At 44.6% G+C, this 20,283-nt stretch overlaps 1 protein-coding gene across 1 annotated transcript in view; it reads right to left on the bottom strand.

Moving 5' to 3' along the window:
• VPS45 (vacuolar protein sorting 45 homolog) overlaps positions 1–20,283 on the bottom strand; it is a 527,429-nt gene that overhangs the window by 442,381 nt on the left and 64,765 nt on the right. The window contains exons 2-3 of the mRNA XM_069652302.1: positions 1,967–2,101; positions 1,098–1,158 (exon numbers count right to left, since the gene is read on the bottom strand). Coding sequence (XP_069508403.1) covers positions 1,098–1,158; positions 1,967–2,101 — 196 coding nt within the window. The remainder of the gene's footprint in view (positions 1–1,097; positions 1,159–1,966; positions 2,102–20,283) is intronic.

Here is a 20,283-nt window from a genome sequence, read left to right on the forward strand (position 1 = left end):
GAAGTCTTGCCTGGGAGCCCTGTCATCTACTCCCTACTCCCCGGTGTACCAACCAGGACGCACTATGGAATGGGGGGGGGGGCAGGCAGCGGAGGGGTTCTAGGGAATCCCCTGTATATCCTGTCCATGATTCTCATCAGTTAATGGGTCAAATCCCCTGATCCCCATAGCCCCTCTCTCCTCTCCCCCACCCCCAATGCACAACTGGGGAGGCTCTCAATGTGACTTTGTTACACGCTGAACATGCAGAGAAATCCAAACATAATGTCATTACTATTCAAGGTCATCGCATGCACAGGATCTTTCATTTGTGAGGCTTAACATTGTCGGTGTATCATTATAACATTAAACAGACATACAATGTAACACTTTGGACAATACATAGGTGTATTGTCTTTATTTACAGTTAGATAATCAAAAAGATACACGTTCAATGGTATTAAACTGGCAACATTTTACCACTTGTTTTCTGTTATTGACATTTCATCAGAGATTCCTATATTCAGTCAAATTCGGACAATGAAAGGCAGGGGTGAACTGGGAACCAAAAGAGGCCCTGGAAATAATTATTCAAGGTTCCCCCATATTACACATTTTGAGCAATCCCAACCCTTTTCCTATGAGAAAATGTGAAAATAAAATACAAAAGAGGCCCAAGGTTCGGAGGCCCACCGGGAAACCGCCAGAGTTCCCTGTAGGCCAGTGCAGCCCTGATTAACGGGCCAGAGGAGCCCCCGAACATCGCCACACCCCAATTTGCAATGTGCAGCCCCTGTCTTTTCCCATCCTTCTGTGAAGGCTCCCTGGTTTACTTGTGATGGCCCAAGGGGGAGGAGCAGAGAAGAAATAGGATGACCACCTCCAGCCTATAGGAAAAGGCAATCAACAAGTAAGAGGGTCTCCCATCAAAAGGAGTTCATGGCCATCTTCTGCATGCAGGACCTAAAGCCCGGGATTACTATACTAGTGATTTAAGAGTAAATTCATGAGGAATGTATTCTTGGATACAAGCATGTTTCGTTGACAGTACTTAGCAGAAGACGTATTTTACATTCACAGTGCTTGGAAAAAATCCCCATAAGTGAACAGATACTTACAGATGAAATAAACGCAGTACTTGGGCCTACGCAGTTCTTGGATGAGGTAATCAACGTTTTCCTACACAAACGAGAAATGAGGAAAAACAATAATATTGGCTTTCTACCAGGGCTCGTAGCCCAAACGGCAAATGATGCAGATGAGAAGTAACGGCTCCCAAGCGACCCGTTACCAATGATGTGACACGTTACAATAGGGAGCCTATTGGAAACCTAGCACAGGAATGGCGACCACAACATCACTCAAAGGGCGCAACGGTTACATGAGTAATGCAGTGTCTGGAAACACCTGTGATGTGATCCACGCCTGCCTTGTAGCTTTAAGAACTTCATAAAACATCTTACTAGGGGTGCCTGGATGGGGAAGACAGCACGTTTTGACTCAAAATCAGTATTCGAGTTCACAGCTGCAGCTCACTTCCCTTCCTGCATTTGTCATTGTCAAATCAAAACAAAAAATCCGAGGCCATTCTTTTTGTGTAGCTCGGTTAAAGTACTTGGGTACATCGTAGTAACATACCCTTCTCTTTCTGTGGAGAGAGGCTAGCCTCTTTAAAATTTCAAAAACGGAAATGAAACTATCATGTTGATAAATGCTTTCAATTTAAGTTAAGTTTAAACAAAAAATATTTGAACATACATCGATAAACTGTCGTAGAGTTGATACACAGAAACACTAGAATGTGATCTAGTGCAACACCTATTAACAGGTCCTTAAACATGCTATAAACCATACAATGTGTGGTTCAATTTGCTGAAATGTATCTCTAAAGCACACCGGTCAGACCCACCTAAAATATGCCATTTCTTAGGCCACGCCTACCTTCAGGATCTACCCCAATGGTTAATCCCCACTGTAGCCTAATTACCTTAGTGGGTCGCAGGAAGCATATGGCTTTAAGGTGTTTCATGACATCTCGGTTCATAGAATCAATGCGCTCAAAGAGGTAGACTTCCTTCTGGAGGATCTCGGACTGGGTGTAAACCATGCTGACTATCCCAGTCTAGAAAAAAGGCAAACAGAACGGTTAACACGTACTGCGGTAAAAAAAATAAAAAATAAAAAATTATAATAAATCAATGTGCATAGGAAAGGAATAGCAATACAGAAAAAACAGGCATTGGCAAGGCTACCAGTTTTGACTTCTGTGTAGCCATGAGACATTTGACAGGCACTGGGATAATGGCAATACAGGGACATAAGATGCCAACTTTTGGCAAATTGGCATAGGATGTCAGATCCAGCTGTACTGTCCACAACAATATCTTCGCTCAAGGGAGCAGAACATATTGCAGGTCCCATTAGTGAGAACAACTATCTGGGGCGACAGGCGGTTCTCTTCTTCTGGCCCTCGGGCCTGGCATTCTCCCCCATTAGCCCTTCGAGGTATCGATTCTTTGACTGTCTTCAGGAAACAGTTAAAAACCTATCTTTTTCTGTAACTGCCCTTACCTACTACGACAGACTTTGAGCTAGTCCGATGTATTATCAGTTGTTCACATCAGCGCCTAGATGCAGTTAATGCCTGGTCCCCTCGGGGTATGCGCTTTATGAATAACCAAATCAAATCGGTGTCTGGCAAATGCCCATTTAATACCTACACACAATCCAGATCCGATGGCTTTTCCAATACTTCAGAATTCAGTGCAAGATGCGAGGACACACATATTGCTTATGAATTAAGTGGCTGAAGGCACGCTTTGTTAAGACATTTATATTGCACCTGGAGCTCCCTTACAGCTGGAATTGAGCCATGAACTCTCAAAATACAGTCTACAAACACACTGGCAGGCCCAATGCAGCTTGATGTGTGATGCTACTACCTGTTCGAAATACTCCAAAGAGATCACAGCAGGATGATTTTTGGTCTAGTTGGTGCTGGTAGCGGCATGGAATGGCCGTGGGGATTAGCACTAGCGTGTGCATAAAGCACCAAAGAAGACCCACAAGCAGTGAGTCCCGCCTCACATCCCATCTACCTCCTACATGTAATCCCATACAAGCATAGTTCTGGCGCATAGGTGGGGCTAAATTGGCCCATAATAGCCAAAACTAAAAAGAGAACTTCCAAAAGTAGTGTGAACAGTTGACCCCTGAAACACCTTAAACACTGCTACTGCTGCTTCAAAGGTGATCAGTAAAATATCTGCATTCTCTGACTGCCCAATCACCATCTCTTGAAAACTGTCATTATTCCATTCCGTTTTTTTTTTTAATATAGCGAAGACAACATGGAATTGGCTTCCAGCAGAGGTGATGGAGGCCACAGAGGGTTGCTGAATTTAAAGCATTTCAGGCACAGAAATAAAGGTTAGGAGTGGGAAAGCAAAATAAAAACGTAAAAGGCAAACGCAATCTGCAGTTGACGGAGATATAATGGGATTTGAAGAAGAGTTGGTGAAGGGAATAACGTATACAGAATCATTCAAATTACATGTAGGCATCATGTAAAAATTCAAGCATGAACACGACATAACAATAACACAGACGCCCTGCAATCAATCATCCCTGTATGCAAAGATGTCCACCCACTGCTACCTTCACTGCTGCAGTTGCCAGGAATGCGACGCTGATGTGCAACACTGAAAAGAGTCACATGCAAACCATTTCCTTCTGCACCACCCGCACCTTCGCCCTCCCTCTGCCATTTTGCAAGAGGCACGTTATACATGTGCATAGATAATGATATTTCATGTCAGGAGATCGGAGTTTCAATTGTTGGTTATTAAAGACAAGGACCTGGACTGTCCATAAAACATAGGGCCAGGGTAAAGAGCTGATGTTTTGTACGATGGTCTTGGGGAGAAGTACGTATGTTATATCAGTTTATGTTCTATTGAATGAAAGCGCCGAGACCTTGTCCGCAATGGAGAGGATTGTGGCCGCACGCAGGCGACAACCAGATCGTCGTCTGGCTGAAGAAAAGAGAGGGAAAGGCAGAGCGAGGTGGGGGACAAGTCAGACAGACTGTTAGGGTGCTAGTGGCAGAGATGGAAGTGTGGTATAAATCATTGGTGCACTGTACCACTAGATCTTTTAATTTGTACGGAGCGTACACTTAGTTCAACGGCTGAAGAAACGCCTCCTTGCCGCTTTTCTCTGGCACAGGCTGGACATTCAGCGTCTGTCCTTGGCTCTGCAGGTCGTTGAGGTGCTTAGGTTGTAATTTCTCTCATGAGTGGCAGAGCCTTTCATATGCATGATGGACCATTTCCAACCCAAAGAGCTCACAAAGCACCAGTTACCTTGCAAATCTGTGATAGTTAAAGTGAGCAACACAAAGCGCCCATTTAAAGGTTTGTTTATATCCATGATGTCTACTATCTTGATATGCAAGACAATGAAGTTGCTTTAAGTCACTAATCAAATGTTTTCAACATCATGAATAACAATGCTCTGGAAGCTTATGACAAAGAATATTCACATCTATCTTTGTGTATTGCCAACCTAAAAAAATCTAGTTAACCACAGGTTAACTTGATTTTTCAGGTTGGCATTATCTTGCATTCTGGAATTCATAGTTTAGGATTTGAAAATGTAAGCCACAATGATATTCTTTTGGCTTAACGTGTTGCTATAAGGATGTCCATGTTGCCATGTGGTTTTATTATGCAATTTGTGTTTTTTGTACGTAAACGCCTTAATACATTATTACTGTAATCTAGACCTTGAAATCCATGAGTCAAAGTGTGTGATCCTGGTCACCTCCAACTCGACACCTGTACCCTGCACCCCTCCCCGCCATCTGTCCGACCATCCCACTCGCTCCTTTTTCTAGCAGCCAGAGTGCCACTAGTTCCTTTTTCCCCTTCCACCACTGGTTAGTTGCCGCAGGGATGCTTGTGAAAGCTGAGCATCTTTACTAAGGGAAAGGGGGGTCAGGAAAGCTAAAAGAACAGTCCTTATTGCCACTCTCCTTTTATGGCGGTTGTTAAAAGTGTTGATCAAATCTGTTTAAATCGAGTTGTAGATGTCCGATGGCCTTGAGATGTGCTCAAGACCAGATACTAGTGTTAAAGCTCCCCCCAGAGGAGAGTACTGGGATCTGCTGAACACCAGCCCACTGACAACAAAGCCAGATCTGAGAGCTGATGGCTGTGCGCCGAATGTATGCTGGGGGCACATGAGGAAAATAAGACAAAAAGACCTCTCCGGCAGCCCTGTGACTAGCTGATATGAAATACATCAAATGCTTCGATTATGCAGTGCTGCAAGACGAGGACCACTGGAGGGGCGTGAGGAAGAAGACACGATAAACATTGCTGAACTCTGATATTTTGTGAGTAAACAATGAAAAAACAAGTACATTGATGCGTGTAAGCAGTAACATATGCACACAAAGCCAAATCTTGGTGGATGCGTTAAATGCCACAACGTAAGTATACTAAAAGAAAAAAAAGCGCACATCAGCAGAACCAAAATGATTTCTTATCCTAGAATGCATTTCAATTGGGTTGCACCAATTTTAAATATAGTATTCATTAACAAATACGGAAAATAGAAACAGTGTCATAGTAGTTTTCCCAACTGGGTTACTGAATGGAGTCAGAGTCAGATGGAGAGTTGAATGTGGGTGGCGAAGGAAGTTGGGGGATTGGCACTGCACACAACCACTGACTGGTTTTCGGTGCCCATGCTGTGGCTGTTCAAAAACTGCACATTTTCTCTATGGGAAAATGAATGGGCTGAACATTATGAAACTGTGGTGTTTAGTTTTCTTAATAACTTTTTCTATTTTATAACATATTGTTCCCAAGTTTGCAGTTTGGTGGTGGGGGCGTTGACAAACTTTGTTTTGAAAATGTCATCCAAATCCATCCAGCAAGTCAAATGTTATAAGCAATTGAATTTTAGGGAAAAATGGCTGCTTTTTCATTTCTGAAAATCCTGTCAACCTCTCCGCTGCCAAGCACCATGGAAGATAGCACTATAAATTTGGGAGAAGGGGGCAACCCCTTCTCTGTGAAATATTAAAAAAAACTACTGGACACAAGAACCCCAGAGACACACCGCCCATCCCCTGGAAATTTAGTCAACACTGCGTGCCTAAATTGCTTCTTGCTTGGTCCAATTCTGTCCAGCGGTTTTCGCTGTGCATGCAAGCAAAAATTTGACTTTTTCCTCTATGGAAAAAGGAATGGTGACTAGGCCAAAACTGCGTTTTTTTGTTTTCTTAATAACTTCTTCAATTTTTAAAAGATCTTTCCCAAAGTTTCCCATTTGGGGGAGGGGCAGGGCAGGTAAGTATACTTTTGTTTGCAATATTTCAGCCAAATCCATCGTAAGAGTCAAACATTATTAGCAATTCACCTGATGTATCATTCTTTCGGTTCCTGGGTCTACAACTGTGTTTGCCATTTTCTATATTTTGTAAACCGTTAGCACACTGTAACAAATGTGTGGCCCACTTATACATTGCCATGGGGAACCTGATCATTGTCCCTTTCCAAAAAGGAAGGACATTTTGAGAGACACATTGGGTGTTTATTCTCGGCAAAACAAGCTACTCTAAGCTAAAAATAAACTATTTGATTGTAAAATGTTAAAACGAGGTAGTTTGCAATGTACAATGGTCATTTTCGTGACACTTCTCTTAGTTAGCAAAGCATATTATCAAAACCTAAAATAACCATATACATTATTTTCAGATAAAAGGTTATCATTCCAAAATGGGCAATCTGATAAACACATATTATACTCTTTCGAACTACCCATGTGAGAAAGGCTTCCAAGTGCTTTTCCACAGTTCGAGGACTACTGAGATTGGTCGAGTCGGGCTTCCCAATGTCTCGAGTCAGCATGAAAGATCATTGCCTCCACGTGGTCGAGTTTTAGTTGGCGCTGAGACATGTCAAAACTATTGCTTCCACTTAGTCGAGTTGCTGTTGGAGACGATTGCTCCCAGCTTGTTGAATTATCATTGAGAAGGCTTGAAGAAGGGTCTATGCAGCGTCTCAATCTGCATGGAGCGATAAAAGCAGCTATGTGGGTCCTGCAGCAGCTCAAAATAACTCAAACACAGTTGAGTCGGCACAAATAAAAGATTGTGAGGTGGGAGGCAAAGCTGGAGGCTGTTCCTTTGCTTCTCGGTTGTTGGTCACCTCCAAGGGGCTGTCACCTCCAGTCAGCAGCATCCTGGTTTCCATTGTTCATGCAGCAGATAGGCCTTGCCACACAGCAGTTCATCCCAACTGTTTCTCTGACGTAGGAGAGGGGAAGGTCTTTCTCTATCCTTGGAGGCCTATACCTTCACCTCTATGATAACCTACTTTGGGCAGACTGTTTCCTGATAGAGTTCCTGCAAAATCCTTCTTCTGACGATATTCAAAGATCATTTTATTAAGGGGGTCGTCTCGCCCCCTTACGTATTCAATCTTTCAGAGTGGATTGGTCCATTTCAAGCCTTCGGCAACCAATCCTGGCTGCTGCGATCAGTGTCCTTACCGGATGATATTAGTCCCATTGTGCTTTGTCTGCAGGAAGTGCAGTGGAGGCACAAGAAGTGTTGGGTGTGTTGGGAGATTCCATAATGATGTGGTACTTCACTGGACTCTAACTCCTCTCCTGGCCATTTTAACTTGGTCTGCTCTCCTGTCTGTCCGCATTAAAGTTTTTCTACTAATTACCACCCTGCTGTGACCTTCCTCTTGGTGGCAGAGCTTGTGCTTAGAAGCATTGTTCCTCGCTCTGTCCCCTGTGGCAGGTTCTGTTCTCCTAGAAGATGACAAGTCTTTCGCAAAGAGAACAAAGTCTTTTCTGGAGCTGAGCCCAATTGGTCTGCTTTGAGACAAATAACACCAAAGGGGTTTGGTCAGTATAACTGTAGATTCCAATAGACATTACTTATATTTTGATATTTATCTGGCTCGAGAGTCTGGGACAAAGCAATGATGAGATATGTATCGGGTATACCCACAATTAAAGGCAGCCCAGAGCTATTGGAATTTTGGGTTCCGTCAGACAATTTGCAGGAATGGACAGGTTACTCTGTAATTGGCATGTTACCAAATTACACGGCTGCTAAGGGGTGTCGGTATACAGGTTCAGCAGAGTTACATATTTGCACTATACTTTTCACCATGCCACATTATGAAAGCAAGTCTGATTAGCAGAGCTTGCTTTCAGAGGCAGAATTACCAGCCCCACTTTAGAGTTACAAAAATAAAAAAAAGCTCATGCGCCCTCACAGATGGCATTCTATCACATGAACATATAGCACAAATTAAGGTTCTTAGCTACTTTTCATAAAATCAAATATTTGAAATTGCTGGAAGCCATTTAGCTCCTGCATGTGGCCGGGAAGAGGGTATTCCCTCAACAAAACGAATAAGAAAATAACGAGGTCGAAAAGGTATTTCGGAGATTCGAATAAATAAAAACTCGCATTTTCAGCCTCATTAATTTTTTGTTCGGTATTTCAACGTAGAAACAGCAAGAGCCTGGTTAGTTTAGCACCAACTGCCACAAGGAGTTACATTTGACTCCCCAGACCAACTGTTGCTATACAAACAAACCTACCCGAGGTTAATTTGGTGTGCTTGTGTGTAAAGGAACATTAGGACCCCTTTAGAGGGCATTTAAAGCACACGAGATCATATATAATAGTTTTAAAAGGCTATACTACATGTAAAAGTTTGATTTGGGTCATGCTATATATTGCTGTTTACTAATTATTCCCCATTGCTCATTTCATTTTTCCACAACACTCACCCTAACACTGAACGTGACCAACAACCATACATAACCATTAGGACAGCATCAGGATTTGGATGCAGGGAAACAATGTCTGTTTCAGCAACCAAGTAAATCTTTGGCAACTAGTTGAAAAAGAGCTATGCAGAGTTAGTGTGCACACAGAACTTTGCTGTAGCACCTTGAAGCATCTTTTGTGCTAGATGGAATTACAAATAATGATCTCAGACCTAAGGGGGGGTGTGGCTACATGGCCACAGGCTAGGACGTGTTCCCTGTGAGCTCCTGCTGATCCGACGTCGAACCGCTCAAAAAAACATACTTTGTGTTTGCAAAGAGCTGCCTGTTTTAAGCTGAACATACATGAATATGGGAAGCATACGGAGATCGAAGAGCTGGCGAGAACTGTGCATGAAACGCCATGATGTGAATTAATGAAGTTGGTGAACACCGGATGGCGAGCAAATCAAAATGGCGCTCAGGTGAGAACAAAGGGAGTCCCGGGACAGCCAAATTGCAACATTGCGGAGCAGCGCCGTTCGTCAACAAAGGCGGCTCTACTTGAAACGAATGACCGACTGTGGCAGCGCTCCCCGCTGATGAGCTTTGGAGGACCGGCAAAGACGTGCACACAGAGGATCAAATGCAAAAATGTATCGCCGCCGGAGCCAACTGTGAGCGTGTGAAGGAGCGCGGCATGGAAGCTGATCAAAGATATATGGCAACAGGCTGCTGGAGATCGAAAGCGCTTACACACGAAGCGCCGGAGCAAGAGAAGGAGAAATACACAGCGTGAGAGGGATGTGGCACGCGACGCTGACAAAGCCAGGCGGTGGGCCCCCATATGAGTAGTCGGACATATGGAGGAGTACAGGATATGCTCCGCACACAATACGGAATGGTGAGCAATGTCGGGCATCGTTAAATCCCTAGCTGACACCGCCGGAACTAAGCGCGCACGCACTGTAGTGCTGGTATACAAGTGAAAAGGACAAGCCTGCAGTTGCGGGCGAAACGAAACGGCAACTATAAAGTATTGGACCCAGCAGAAGACGCCGAAATTTAATCAAGATGGCGGCTGCTTTCATCCAAAAATAAAATAAAAATATAATATAGTGCCTGCATTCTAATACAACGCAGATCGCTGCGTGCGTGCTAGTGACACGGCCACAGCAGGAGGGGGAACGGTGAAGGTGACTGGGAGTTAAATAAGTGTGCATGATACTTAACTCCCTTGGCCATATAAGCGCTGGAGGACATCAGAGGCTCAGAGGCCGGAATCCAGATAGCACAGCACACAATGCAGTATTGATTCAGTGTCCCGGGCGAGGACCAGTTGCTAGTGACCCACAGTTAATCATTCAAGACCGGAATAATGTCGGTGAGAGGGGTCAAAACGAAGGCCAAACAGCCAACTATAGACATATTTTCAAGGACTCCGACCACCCCAGTACAGACCTCCGCCAGCGCGCCAGCAGAAGGCACACCCCCGAGAGATGACCAGGTGATCCTAGCTGCCATTACAGAATTGAAAACCTTGTGGGGATCAATGATGGCAGACCTGAAAGTGGCGCTGGAGACCAAAATAGACGCTGTGGGAATAGAGGTCAATTTATTACGGCAAGACATGAGAGCGCTCGCAGAAAGGACGACTTGTCTCGAAAGTGCTGTGAAAACTATTACATAGACAAGTGCCAGTAACGCTAAGGAGGTTCACATATTGAAACAGCAGGTATCTAACTTAGAAAACCGAGCAGAGGAAGCCAAAGGGAGAGCGAGACGCAACAACATACGTGTGGTGGGCCTTCCGGAAGGAGAGGAGGGCCAAGACCCGACGGACTATGTGGAAAGCATTATCATGCAGGAGATTGGAGCAGGCAAGCTCTCCCAAGGGTTCGCAGTCGAACGCGCACCCAGAGCCCTGATGAGAAGGCCGCAGCCAGGGACTCCACCCCAAGCGTTCATAGCGAAGATCCTGAACTACAGGGATCGGGAGAAGATCCTGGAGTTCTTTAGGATAGGAGGGACGATTGAAAGAGAGAGGGCGACCATAACAGCATACCCTGACTACACCATGCAAGTGCAGAGACAACGCTACGGATATGTAGCGGTGAAAAGGAGACTAGGCACAGCTGGTCTTAAATACATGCTCCTGTATCCTGCAAGACTCAAGATAATACATAAGAGCAAAGCACATTTCTTCGACACCCCGGATGAAGCAGCGAATTGGCTGGACGCCTAGGGTTGCCTGGATGACGAAGTGCAACAGAGGCGAGAGGCACAAGATAAGTGACATGATGCAACGCTGTGGGTAACCAAGAAAGGGATAATGTGGGAGAGACACCTGATAGTAAATAACGGGGTAGCCTCACAGAGTGGCATTGATGGCATAGGATGAATAATGTTGGACATACTGGACTGGAATATAGACGGCACAGTTAATTATTGATATTGATATCCAAATATGATGGTTAATGTAGGAGACATAAGAGGGGCATGGCCTACACCCGGTAAATAGAGTGAGGAGGAAAGCCATTAGGGCAGAACCACCCTGCTGAGCACCGAGCGCGCAAATTGTCGGGTTAGGGGCTAGATGCAAGGGTGCCTGAGATCCAGGGATGGAGCTGGGCAACAGTTGGGAGGGTTGGGGAGAGGTAGAGGGGTAGATATTGTGTTGGGGCAAGTTGGGAAGGGGGGAAGAGGAGGGTGGGGTGGGTGTTCGGGAGTTGAGTGTGTTTTTTGAAGTTGGGGACCGAGCCTATATGAATCTACATGCGGAAATAAATGTTCTGGATTGGAACTGCGCCGGTGTGGAAGGGAGAGACACATTGATAAATAATGGGAGATCTCAGAATCATCACGTGGAATGTTAGAGGGCTCAATAGCTACCTAAAGAGAAATAAGGTTATGATGTATCTGCGCAGGCAAGAAAATAGATGTAGCATTAATACTGGAGACTCACCTCACGCGCGAAAAGCTAGAAGGGATAAAGAAAAAATGGAGAGGGCCTGTGGTAGGTGCTACATATTCGGCCTATGCTAGAGGAGTGATCACATGGGTGGCACCGCATGTCCCTTTTCATCTTCAACTACGGTGGAAGCGAACGGGAGGATGATAATGATAAGAGGGCTGATAGAAAACAGAGAAATAAGTATTATTAATACATACGCCCCGAACCAGGACAGAGTGGCATATTTTAGGTCTCTGTATAGTAAAATGGGCAGGTGCCTGGGAAGGATGGTGATTTGGGGAGGAGACTTTAATTGCGCGTTGAATCCAATAATTGATAGATCAGATAACAAAATAAATAGACCCACCCCAGCAGCCAGAACATTGCAAGCACTGATGTCGGACCTTGGGTTCGAAGATGCATGGAGAGTGCAACATATGCCTGAGAGACAATACTCCCATTTCTCAGCCCTGCAAAATTTGCGTACAAGGTTGGATTATATATTTGACACGCAGGAGCTGATGTCGGAGATAACACTTAAAGAATATAAAGCTGGGGTCCTATCAGACCATTCGCCGCTAGTACTGGGATGGCAATATCAACCCCCGAGAGCAAGGATACTGACTTGGCGACTTCGTGCTGAGGCGCTGAGGGACACTACATTTAGAGAAAGTCAGAGATGAAATAGTAAGCTATTTTGAAATTAATACTGGTAGTGTTGAGTCAGCCGGGATGCTATGGGAAGCCTTTAAGGTGGTAGTAAGGGGGATAGCTATAGCAAAATCTAAAGGATAACAAGGAGGAATCGTGATAGAATTACAAGAAGCTCAAAACTAACTAGAGAAAGCGCTAGCAAAGGGCGGCACCACCGATGAAGAGAACGCTGAGATAAGACTGCAGCAAATATGTGTGGGATGCTGGGAGAGATTGTGTAACCTGAACTATAAGAAATATGTAGAGAGAATGCATGCCGGAGGGGATAAACTAGGAAGACTGCTGGCATGGCTTTACAAAAACGAAACCCCTAGGCCTACTATCAGGACGATTATGAAAGATGATGGGAGCATGGTTGACACTCAAGAAGGGGTTAATCAAGAGTTCGTAGGATATTATACAACCCTATATGGCGATAAAATAGGAAGTGATCATAGGAAAATAAATGAAATGTTAGAAGATATAGCCTTGCCACAAATCAGCGCGGAAGAACGAGAAGACCTAGATGCCCCGATCACACTGGAAAAACTGGAAGAAGTAGTGGTGCAGTTGCACACGAGCAAGACCCCAGGAGCTGATGGGCTCCCGAGTGAATTTTACAAACAATATAAGAATGAGGTGCTCCCCCCGCTTTTGGAAATGCTAAAATGAGGCCTATGATAAGGGTAGGCTCCCGGAGACCCTACGAGAGGCGATAATTATACCACTCCCAAAACCCAACAAGCCAGCTAAGGAATGTGGATCATATGGACCATTGTCAATGCTAAATCAGGACAGCAAAATACTCAAAGCGGTTTTAGCAAACAGGATGAGAGGAGTCATCACCAAACTCATACATTCCGATCAGACAAGGTATGTCTCAGGCAGAAATATCACTAATAACCAAAGGCGGCTCCATCAAGTCTTTGAGTACGCAAATCAGGAAGCGGGAGAGATGGCAATTGTATCAATTTGCGCTATAAAATCATTTGATTCAGTTAAATGGCCCTGGCAGGTGGCTGCCCTGACCAGCTATGGGATAGGGCCAGGGTACCTTGGATGGGTGTGCGCCTCTAGCCAGTGTGAAAACGGGAGCGATAATATCAGAGAGATGGCAATTTAGCAGGGGCACTAGGCAGGGTTACCCATGGCCCCCAATGTTATATATCTTAGCCTTAGAACCCCTAGCAATATACCTAAGGCAACAGTACAATGTGATAGGTATCGCCATAAAAGCAGAACCACATCTAGTCTCCCTGTATGCAGATGACATATTGTTGTACTTACAATACCCTGAGGAAAACCTCCAATACGTGCTAGAGGTGATGGAGCAATTTGCGTTATTGTCTGGCATAGCAGTAAATCCCAAAAAATCATGCATGTTCCCGCTGGGTAGATAGAAGGGGATCCCGCTGGAGCAATTGCCTGTATTACAAACACCATGGGAAGTGGACACGTTTAGGTATCTTGGGATAGACATCTACCATACGCTGGAGGCAGAGCGCCTACATCACACTGAGAGGGCGGTCAAAAGTATAGAAAGTAGCATGAAGCTCTGGGCGAATCTTCCTTTGGCAATGATGGGGAGAGGGGCAATGGTGAAAATGGTGGTCCTGCCGAGACTATTGCACTATTTCAGTAACATACCGCATTTGATTCCAAAGCGATTCTTGTCCGATTACATAGTATATGTAGAGATTTCCTCTGGAGTGGGACGAGAAATAGAATCGCCCTCTGGAAGCTGCAAAACACGCACGAGAAAGGGGGGATAAAATTGCCAAACTATAAGGTTTATTACTTAGCGAGTCAATTACAATATGTAGCGAAATGGTTATAGGAAGACTCGAACTCGGAATCCAGGCTGTTTAGACCAGAATGTGCACCATTCTTCTTACAAGAAATGATCTGGCTGCCCAGAGTGAATGTGAAAGAGTGTCCGAAAATGATGTTGCTGGGATGGGACATATGGCACAGGGTCTGTCCGGTAATGGAAAACCCCTCCCCATGTTCCCCGCGGGTGCCACTTGTGGCGCTTGTAGGAAAAGACGGCCAAATAATGAAGACAATTAGGAAGCACTGGGAACCAGTTGGGATAGCAACGCTGGGTGATGTGTGGCAAGAGGGGAGGATTATAGAATTTGAGACTTTGGAGGAGGAAACCGGGCTACATAGGTGACAATATATCGCGTAGCACATGGTGGTGCGGCGGGTTAAAGAAACATGGTCAGAGATAATACTGGAGAGTCAACCGGACGCCACCCTCGACGTGATATATGACATAGCAGAAGGGGGACACAAGATATCCAGAATATATGAGATGGTTATGTCCAAAGTGGGGAAAGAACTAGCACAATTAAGACAAGAGTTGGAGGAAGAGGTGGGTACCCCTATGACCGATGGGATGAGGGAGAGAGCCCAAAGATATCATAAAAAGGTGTCAAGAAATGCAAGGTTGCAGCAGATACAGCTGTATATCACCCACAGAGCGTAATTGACGCCCCAAAGAATAGCCAAATTTGCAAATACAGAACGGCAAGCATGCCCTAAATGTAACAAGGATGATGCTGGGATGGTGCAAATGTTTTGGGCATGCCCAGTGATTGAAAGATTTTGGAGGGAAATGGCGGAACACCAAAGGGGTTAAAGGAATGGTTTGGTCAAAAATGTTTATTGTCCCTACGGGTCGGCCATGTGTTTTTAAGCCTAAGTCACACGATTTTAGAAAAAGTTCCTATGGACCTTACCTGAGTTTTCGTCCATTAAATGCACGCGAAAACAGGCACCAGGGCGCTGCCATTTTGTGATAATACTATCACTTGCCCCATCGCCCTGGCTGACCTGCTTTTGCGGCACTAAATCATATACCCCGCCCCTGAGCCTGTCATCAGCAGACGCGTACCACCCATTTCACAACACCAAAGCACGTCTCGTGTCAACAATCGCTGCGCTTGAGCTAATGACGTGTCGCCATGAAAACGGCAGGAAGCCTCTTTACTCAATAAGTATAAACAGACCGTTTCACAACACACAGCAGCAGATTTTCGATTCCATTCCTCTCTCTGTGTTACTTTGAGTATTCTGTGACTCGTTTCTGTGCTCTGGTCAGCTACCTTTTCCGCTTGTAGCCCGTGTGAACACCTGTACCATCGCTATAAATTATTTTAGTTTGTTTACCACACAATGGCTACAATAATGCCCTACATGTGCGAGCCCGAGTATACCAAGGAGAACTACGGGGAAAGGGAAACACGTAAAAACGATGGGGCTTCGGACGGCAGTCGGCAGGAAGAATCAACGGATAAAGACACTGGACCTAGTCGCATGGACAGTGTTTCCACCTGGTGCACATGCAATCGGTGCGAGCTAATGCCAACATGTGGCCTACATCTCGGAAGGCGAGCCACGACCGCAATGCATCACCGAGCTGCCAGACTTCAGGGCAGCCTGCCTCACACGGTCCGTGTTGAGGATAATGATGGTGCTTATGCACGAACTTCGCGCAACTGTTCGTCCTCGTAATCCGAGTAACGAGTAAGTATACTCTGCTTGTGATGCCACTCCTATTTCATGGTCTTCTACTATATCCAAAATTACATATACATATCATGTTAACGCGTGAAAGTCGTTCAATAGTGTGCAGTCTCTAGATAGCATTTGTCCAAGCAGAATGCTATTAGTTACAAGAATTGTCATCGACAACAAACGTTTAATAAACTTATCTTGTTCATTTAAAAACAGTTTGTATCATTCTTTTTCACAGGTGGTACCAGCTGGTGGCCTATCGTTCCTTTACATGGTGGCTTCACGGGAGGCTTGGACACCGTGTTCGAAGAGTAATACCCGCCTGTGCCGTTCTGCCATATGAGAAACTTTCCCGAGTGACAGCGGTCAGTACAGAGGATTTTCCCTCGCTGTGCTGCAACCTGACCTGTACAATGTGTAAAGTCTTGTATTTTTGTGGCATCAAAATAAGATACAAAATAAAACACCACATATATTTCAACAACGGTTGTTTTGATTTTTTTAATGAATGAAGTGTGTCTCCATTCAAGGATAGACGTCAGACATCTGTGCTCCGAATGGGTGAAGGCCAGGTCGCTGTGAAGCGAGGTGGTCACTATCTAAGCTAACATAATATATTCTCAATAATGCATGCACTAAATAACACTTGTTCAAAGTCTTTCAGTAGGTTATGTCTCTATAAAAGTCACACATATATCTATACTATCAATTAACACACTGGTTGAAGTGTGGGTCTGTGCTCACAAAATCTCCGGTATGTGTCATTTGTTATTGATAGGCAACGATATACTGTGGTAGGGGTCTAATGTTAGTTGGGGATCTGCTAGGTGGGCATCATGGCCTGGTCAGTGGTCTGGCACATGCAGGGACACAGGGTCAGAATGGCAGTAAGTTTCCACTGGCGAGGGTGCGTGGACAAGGACACGTTTGTGGAGATGAACGAGCTATGTGCTTAGTTCAGGCTGGTTCACATGCAGGACAGTGATCTCAGAGGAAGATTGATGTGTTACATTTATTAGCTGTTGTAAATACCTCCTGGGTTTTCCAGTCAGAGTGGGAACGAGGGTGGGAGCCATGTGCTCTGCGCGCTGTACTATCGCAGTGAGGCCTGGTCATCAAGATGGAGTCGAAAGGGGGTACAAAAATGGATGCCCAGTGTCCTGCTCAGTGGTCCCATCTACGCGAATGTAAACCAAAGTTAACATCACATAAGGGCAAGGGGCTAACCCACTACTGGAGGCACTTGGTCCGAGTTTCTACTGAGAAGTAAAGCATGAGAGGGGCCTGATGGCCCCTCGCTCCCACACACTTGCCTGCATGCCCACCGGCCCACCCATCCGCCCCCCTCCCCTATCAAAGGCATTTCACACCCATGGATGAGCGCTGCCACGGTGTGCTGTCGGGGGCGTTAACGGCCAAGGTGCCAAACACCATGTACACTTCAAAAGGTATCCCACGCCAAAGGGGCAATCGCTCACATGGCCTCCTCAGAGCCTGTGTCTCCAGGCAGGCCTCCCCCAACGCTGGCCGCCCCCCTGCAAACCACATAATACCACAACATACACACGTCATTCATACACAAACACACCCCTGTTTCTAAAACTTTATAACCACCTGAGAACATCTTTGTGCTTTGCAAGTCAACTCCTGAACGTTCTACCTGAGAAGCACTGAGATCTATGCTAATCTGCTCGTCGTCGTGCCATCTGTGACCGCTTCGAGCAAACTCGTCAGTGTGCTACCTGTGGCCATCTACCTGTTCTCCTGCAACATACTGCTCGGCCTGCTGAATCCAACTGTTTGTTGGTCAAGGTAAGGCCATGTATCCTAGTCATATTTCGGTCATTTTTAAATGTCTATCTATTTGCGATTAGAGTACCCAATAGTGGTATGTTCATTTGGCTCATTGCTATTGACTTGAGTTTCAATTTTTATGCTATCGATAGATCTATTTATTTTCATCTGTGTCAATTGTCATCGAATTGCATCGTTCAGGGGTCCAGTCTATAATGTAAGCATGTTTCCTTCTCGTGCAAGACAGAACATCCAAGGGACGAGTCGCATGTTCAGAGTTTAGTCACATCATTTACAAATTTCTGCAACCTATGCAAACACTAAGCCGCACATGATGAACTGGTATAGTTCTGGTGAGTAAAACAAACTTTGCATTGAACATTGTATGGTTCATTTACTTTTGTATCACATTTTTATTCATCAAGATTGTTTAATAATGTCGATATTTACTTTTCAGAATTTTCAACAATGCCTGCCTGTTCGATTAGCGGTTGCCCTTCGAAGACCCATGCTAAATCTGAAGGCACTAAAATGCATGTATTCCCGAAAACTGTTGATCGAATAAGAGAATGGGTCAGACATTGCGGATATCCACTGCATGAGCATGAAAGTAGAGTCCAACAAGTCTTTGAGGACAAGAGGGGTGATCGATACCGCATCTGCAGCCAGCGCTTTCCCTCGAACATGTATGCCACATCTTGGGTAACAAAGAATAATAAACGGGGAACGACACAAAAACTGCTCGCAAACGCTATTCCCACTCTATTCGTCCACATTCTGCCACTGGTGAGTCAAGTGTCCGTTTTTAGCTTTAGGCCTTGCGGTAGTGTGTAGGTAGCCGAATGGATTCATTGATATTTTAGGTGTTGTTTCCAATTTGTAATACTTTCGACATTGATATATATTATTTTTAGATTTCATAACCCACAAACGAAATCTATATATGGGCACAGGGAACTGTGCTATATTGCGCATTTCGAAATGCATTACTCAAGTATTCTGTCTCCTTACATGGCAATTTTAAATATTGGCATTGCATTATCAAACAATAATTTACCTTTACAACTGCTTGTAAAACTGCTTGAATCTGAAGCAAGAACATTCTACTTCCGTGACGTGCTCGCAGTTATCAACCACTTCTAGCGTGTATCAGGTAATCTTACTTGGCTATTCCGCTACAGACTTGTTTTATGCATGTCAAGTAATAGTTTTTATGTATCGTGTGATTAGTTTACCAATTGTTTGGTTAGCGCTTTCCAATTGATATACACCTTGGTTGTCGTCCCCTGGTGTTTTTTTTCAGTTATAATTAGTGCTATCCATACTAATGCAAGTACTGTCTTTCAGGGAGATGCTGAAGCGTCCACCACATTGACAACAGCCCTAGATGTTCTTCAGCAACACGAGGTATGGATACCGACAGCTCCATCGACCGTGATCATCAGGACTGGAACACTTGTCGTTTGTTCTACACCATGTTTCATTCGTGGTTAGCCATTGATATGTACCTGTGCGGTCGACCCCAAGTGTGTGTTGTGTTTTCAATATTGTAATCCTTACTAATGCAAATACTATGTTTCAGGCAGTTGTTGAAGCGTCAACCCCCGCACTTGATGCAGAGCCTGACATTCAAGTAATTCCAGGGGAAGTGGAAGCGGGACCATGTGGATACGAATCGGCGCAACAGCTTTCGGAAGTGCGCACTACATTTACAACATCCCTAGATATTCTTCGGCAGCACGAGGTATGGATATTGACAGCTCCATCGAGCGTGATCATATAACGTGATTCCATTTGTTATAATTTCTTCCCTATTAACGCAAGTACTGTGTTTCAGGGAGACGATGGAGCTTCCACTACAATCACAAGATCCCATTTAGATTATGCAGATGTAAAGAAATCGGAGAAATAAGTCGATTAAATCGGATCATAATTAAATATTCCTTGATTCTTTTAGACAAAGCATCATTGTGGTTATCTCTTTATATGTACCTGTGCCGTCGACCCCAAGTGTGTGTATGTTTACAATATTGAAAACCATACTAACGCAAGTACTGTGTTTCAGGGAGTTGCTGATGCATCCTCTCCAATACAATCATTCATGGCAGTCCATGCAGAGCCAGAGGTATGGATACTGACAGTTCCATCGAACTAGGTCATCAGAGCTCGAATACTTGTCATTTGATTGTTCTACACAATGTTTAAATCGTGTTTAGCTATTGAGATGTACCTGTGTGTTCGTCCTCACGTGTGTTTTATGCTAACAATATTGTGATTCATAGTAATAAAAGAACTGTGTTTCAGGGAGTCGATGGAGCCTCAATCCGTGCTGTCTATGCGGATACAGAAAATATAGTCGTTGCAGCGCAACAGGAAGGGAAGAGATGCGGAAACGGATCAGAGCTACAGCGTGCAGATGTTGAAGGTCGAGTCAAAAAGTTGAAAAGAAACAAAAATAAGGTTAGTTACAATCAGTTCATAACTTTAGAATTTTCTTTGTGCTGGGGACTATTTTATGTTTTTTTCCAGTCAAT

This window comes from Ambystoma mexicanum, chromosome 1p (assembly GCF_040938575.1).
Source record: "Ambystoma mexicanum isolate Mex_15411 chromosome 1p, UKY_AmexF1_1, whole genome shotgun sequence".
In the NCBI taxonomy this organism is placed as follows: domain Eukaryota; kingdom Metazoa; phylum Chordata; class Amphibia; order Caudata; family Ambystomatidae; genus Ambystoma; species Ambystoma mexicanum.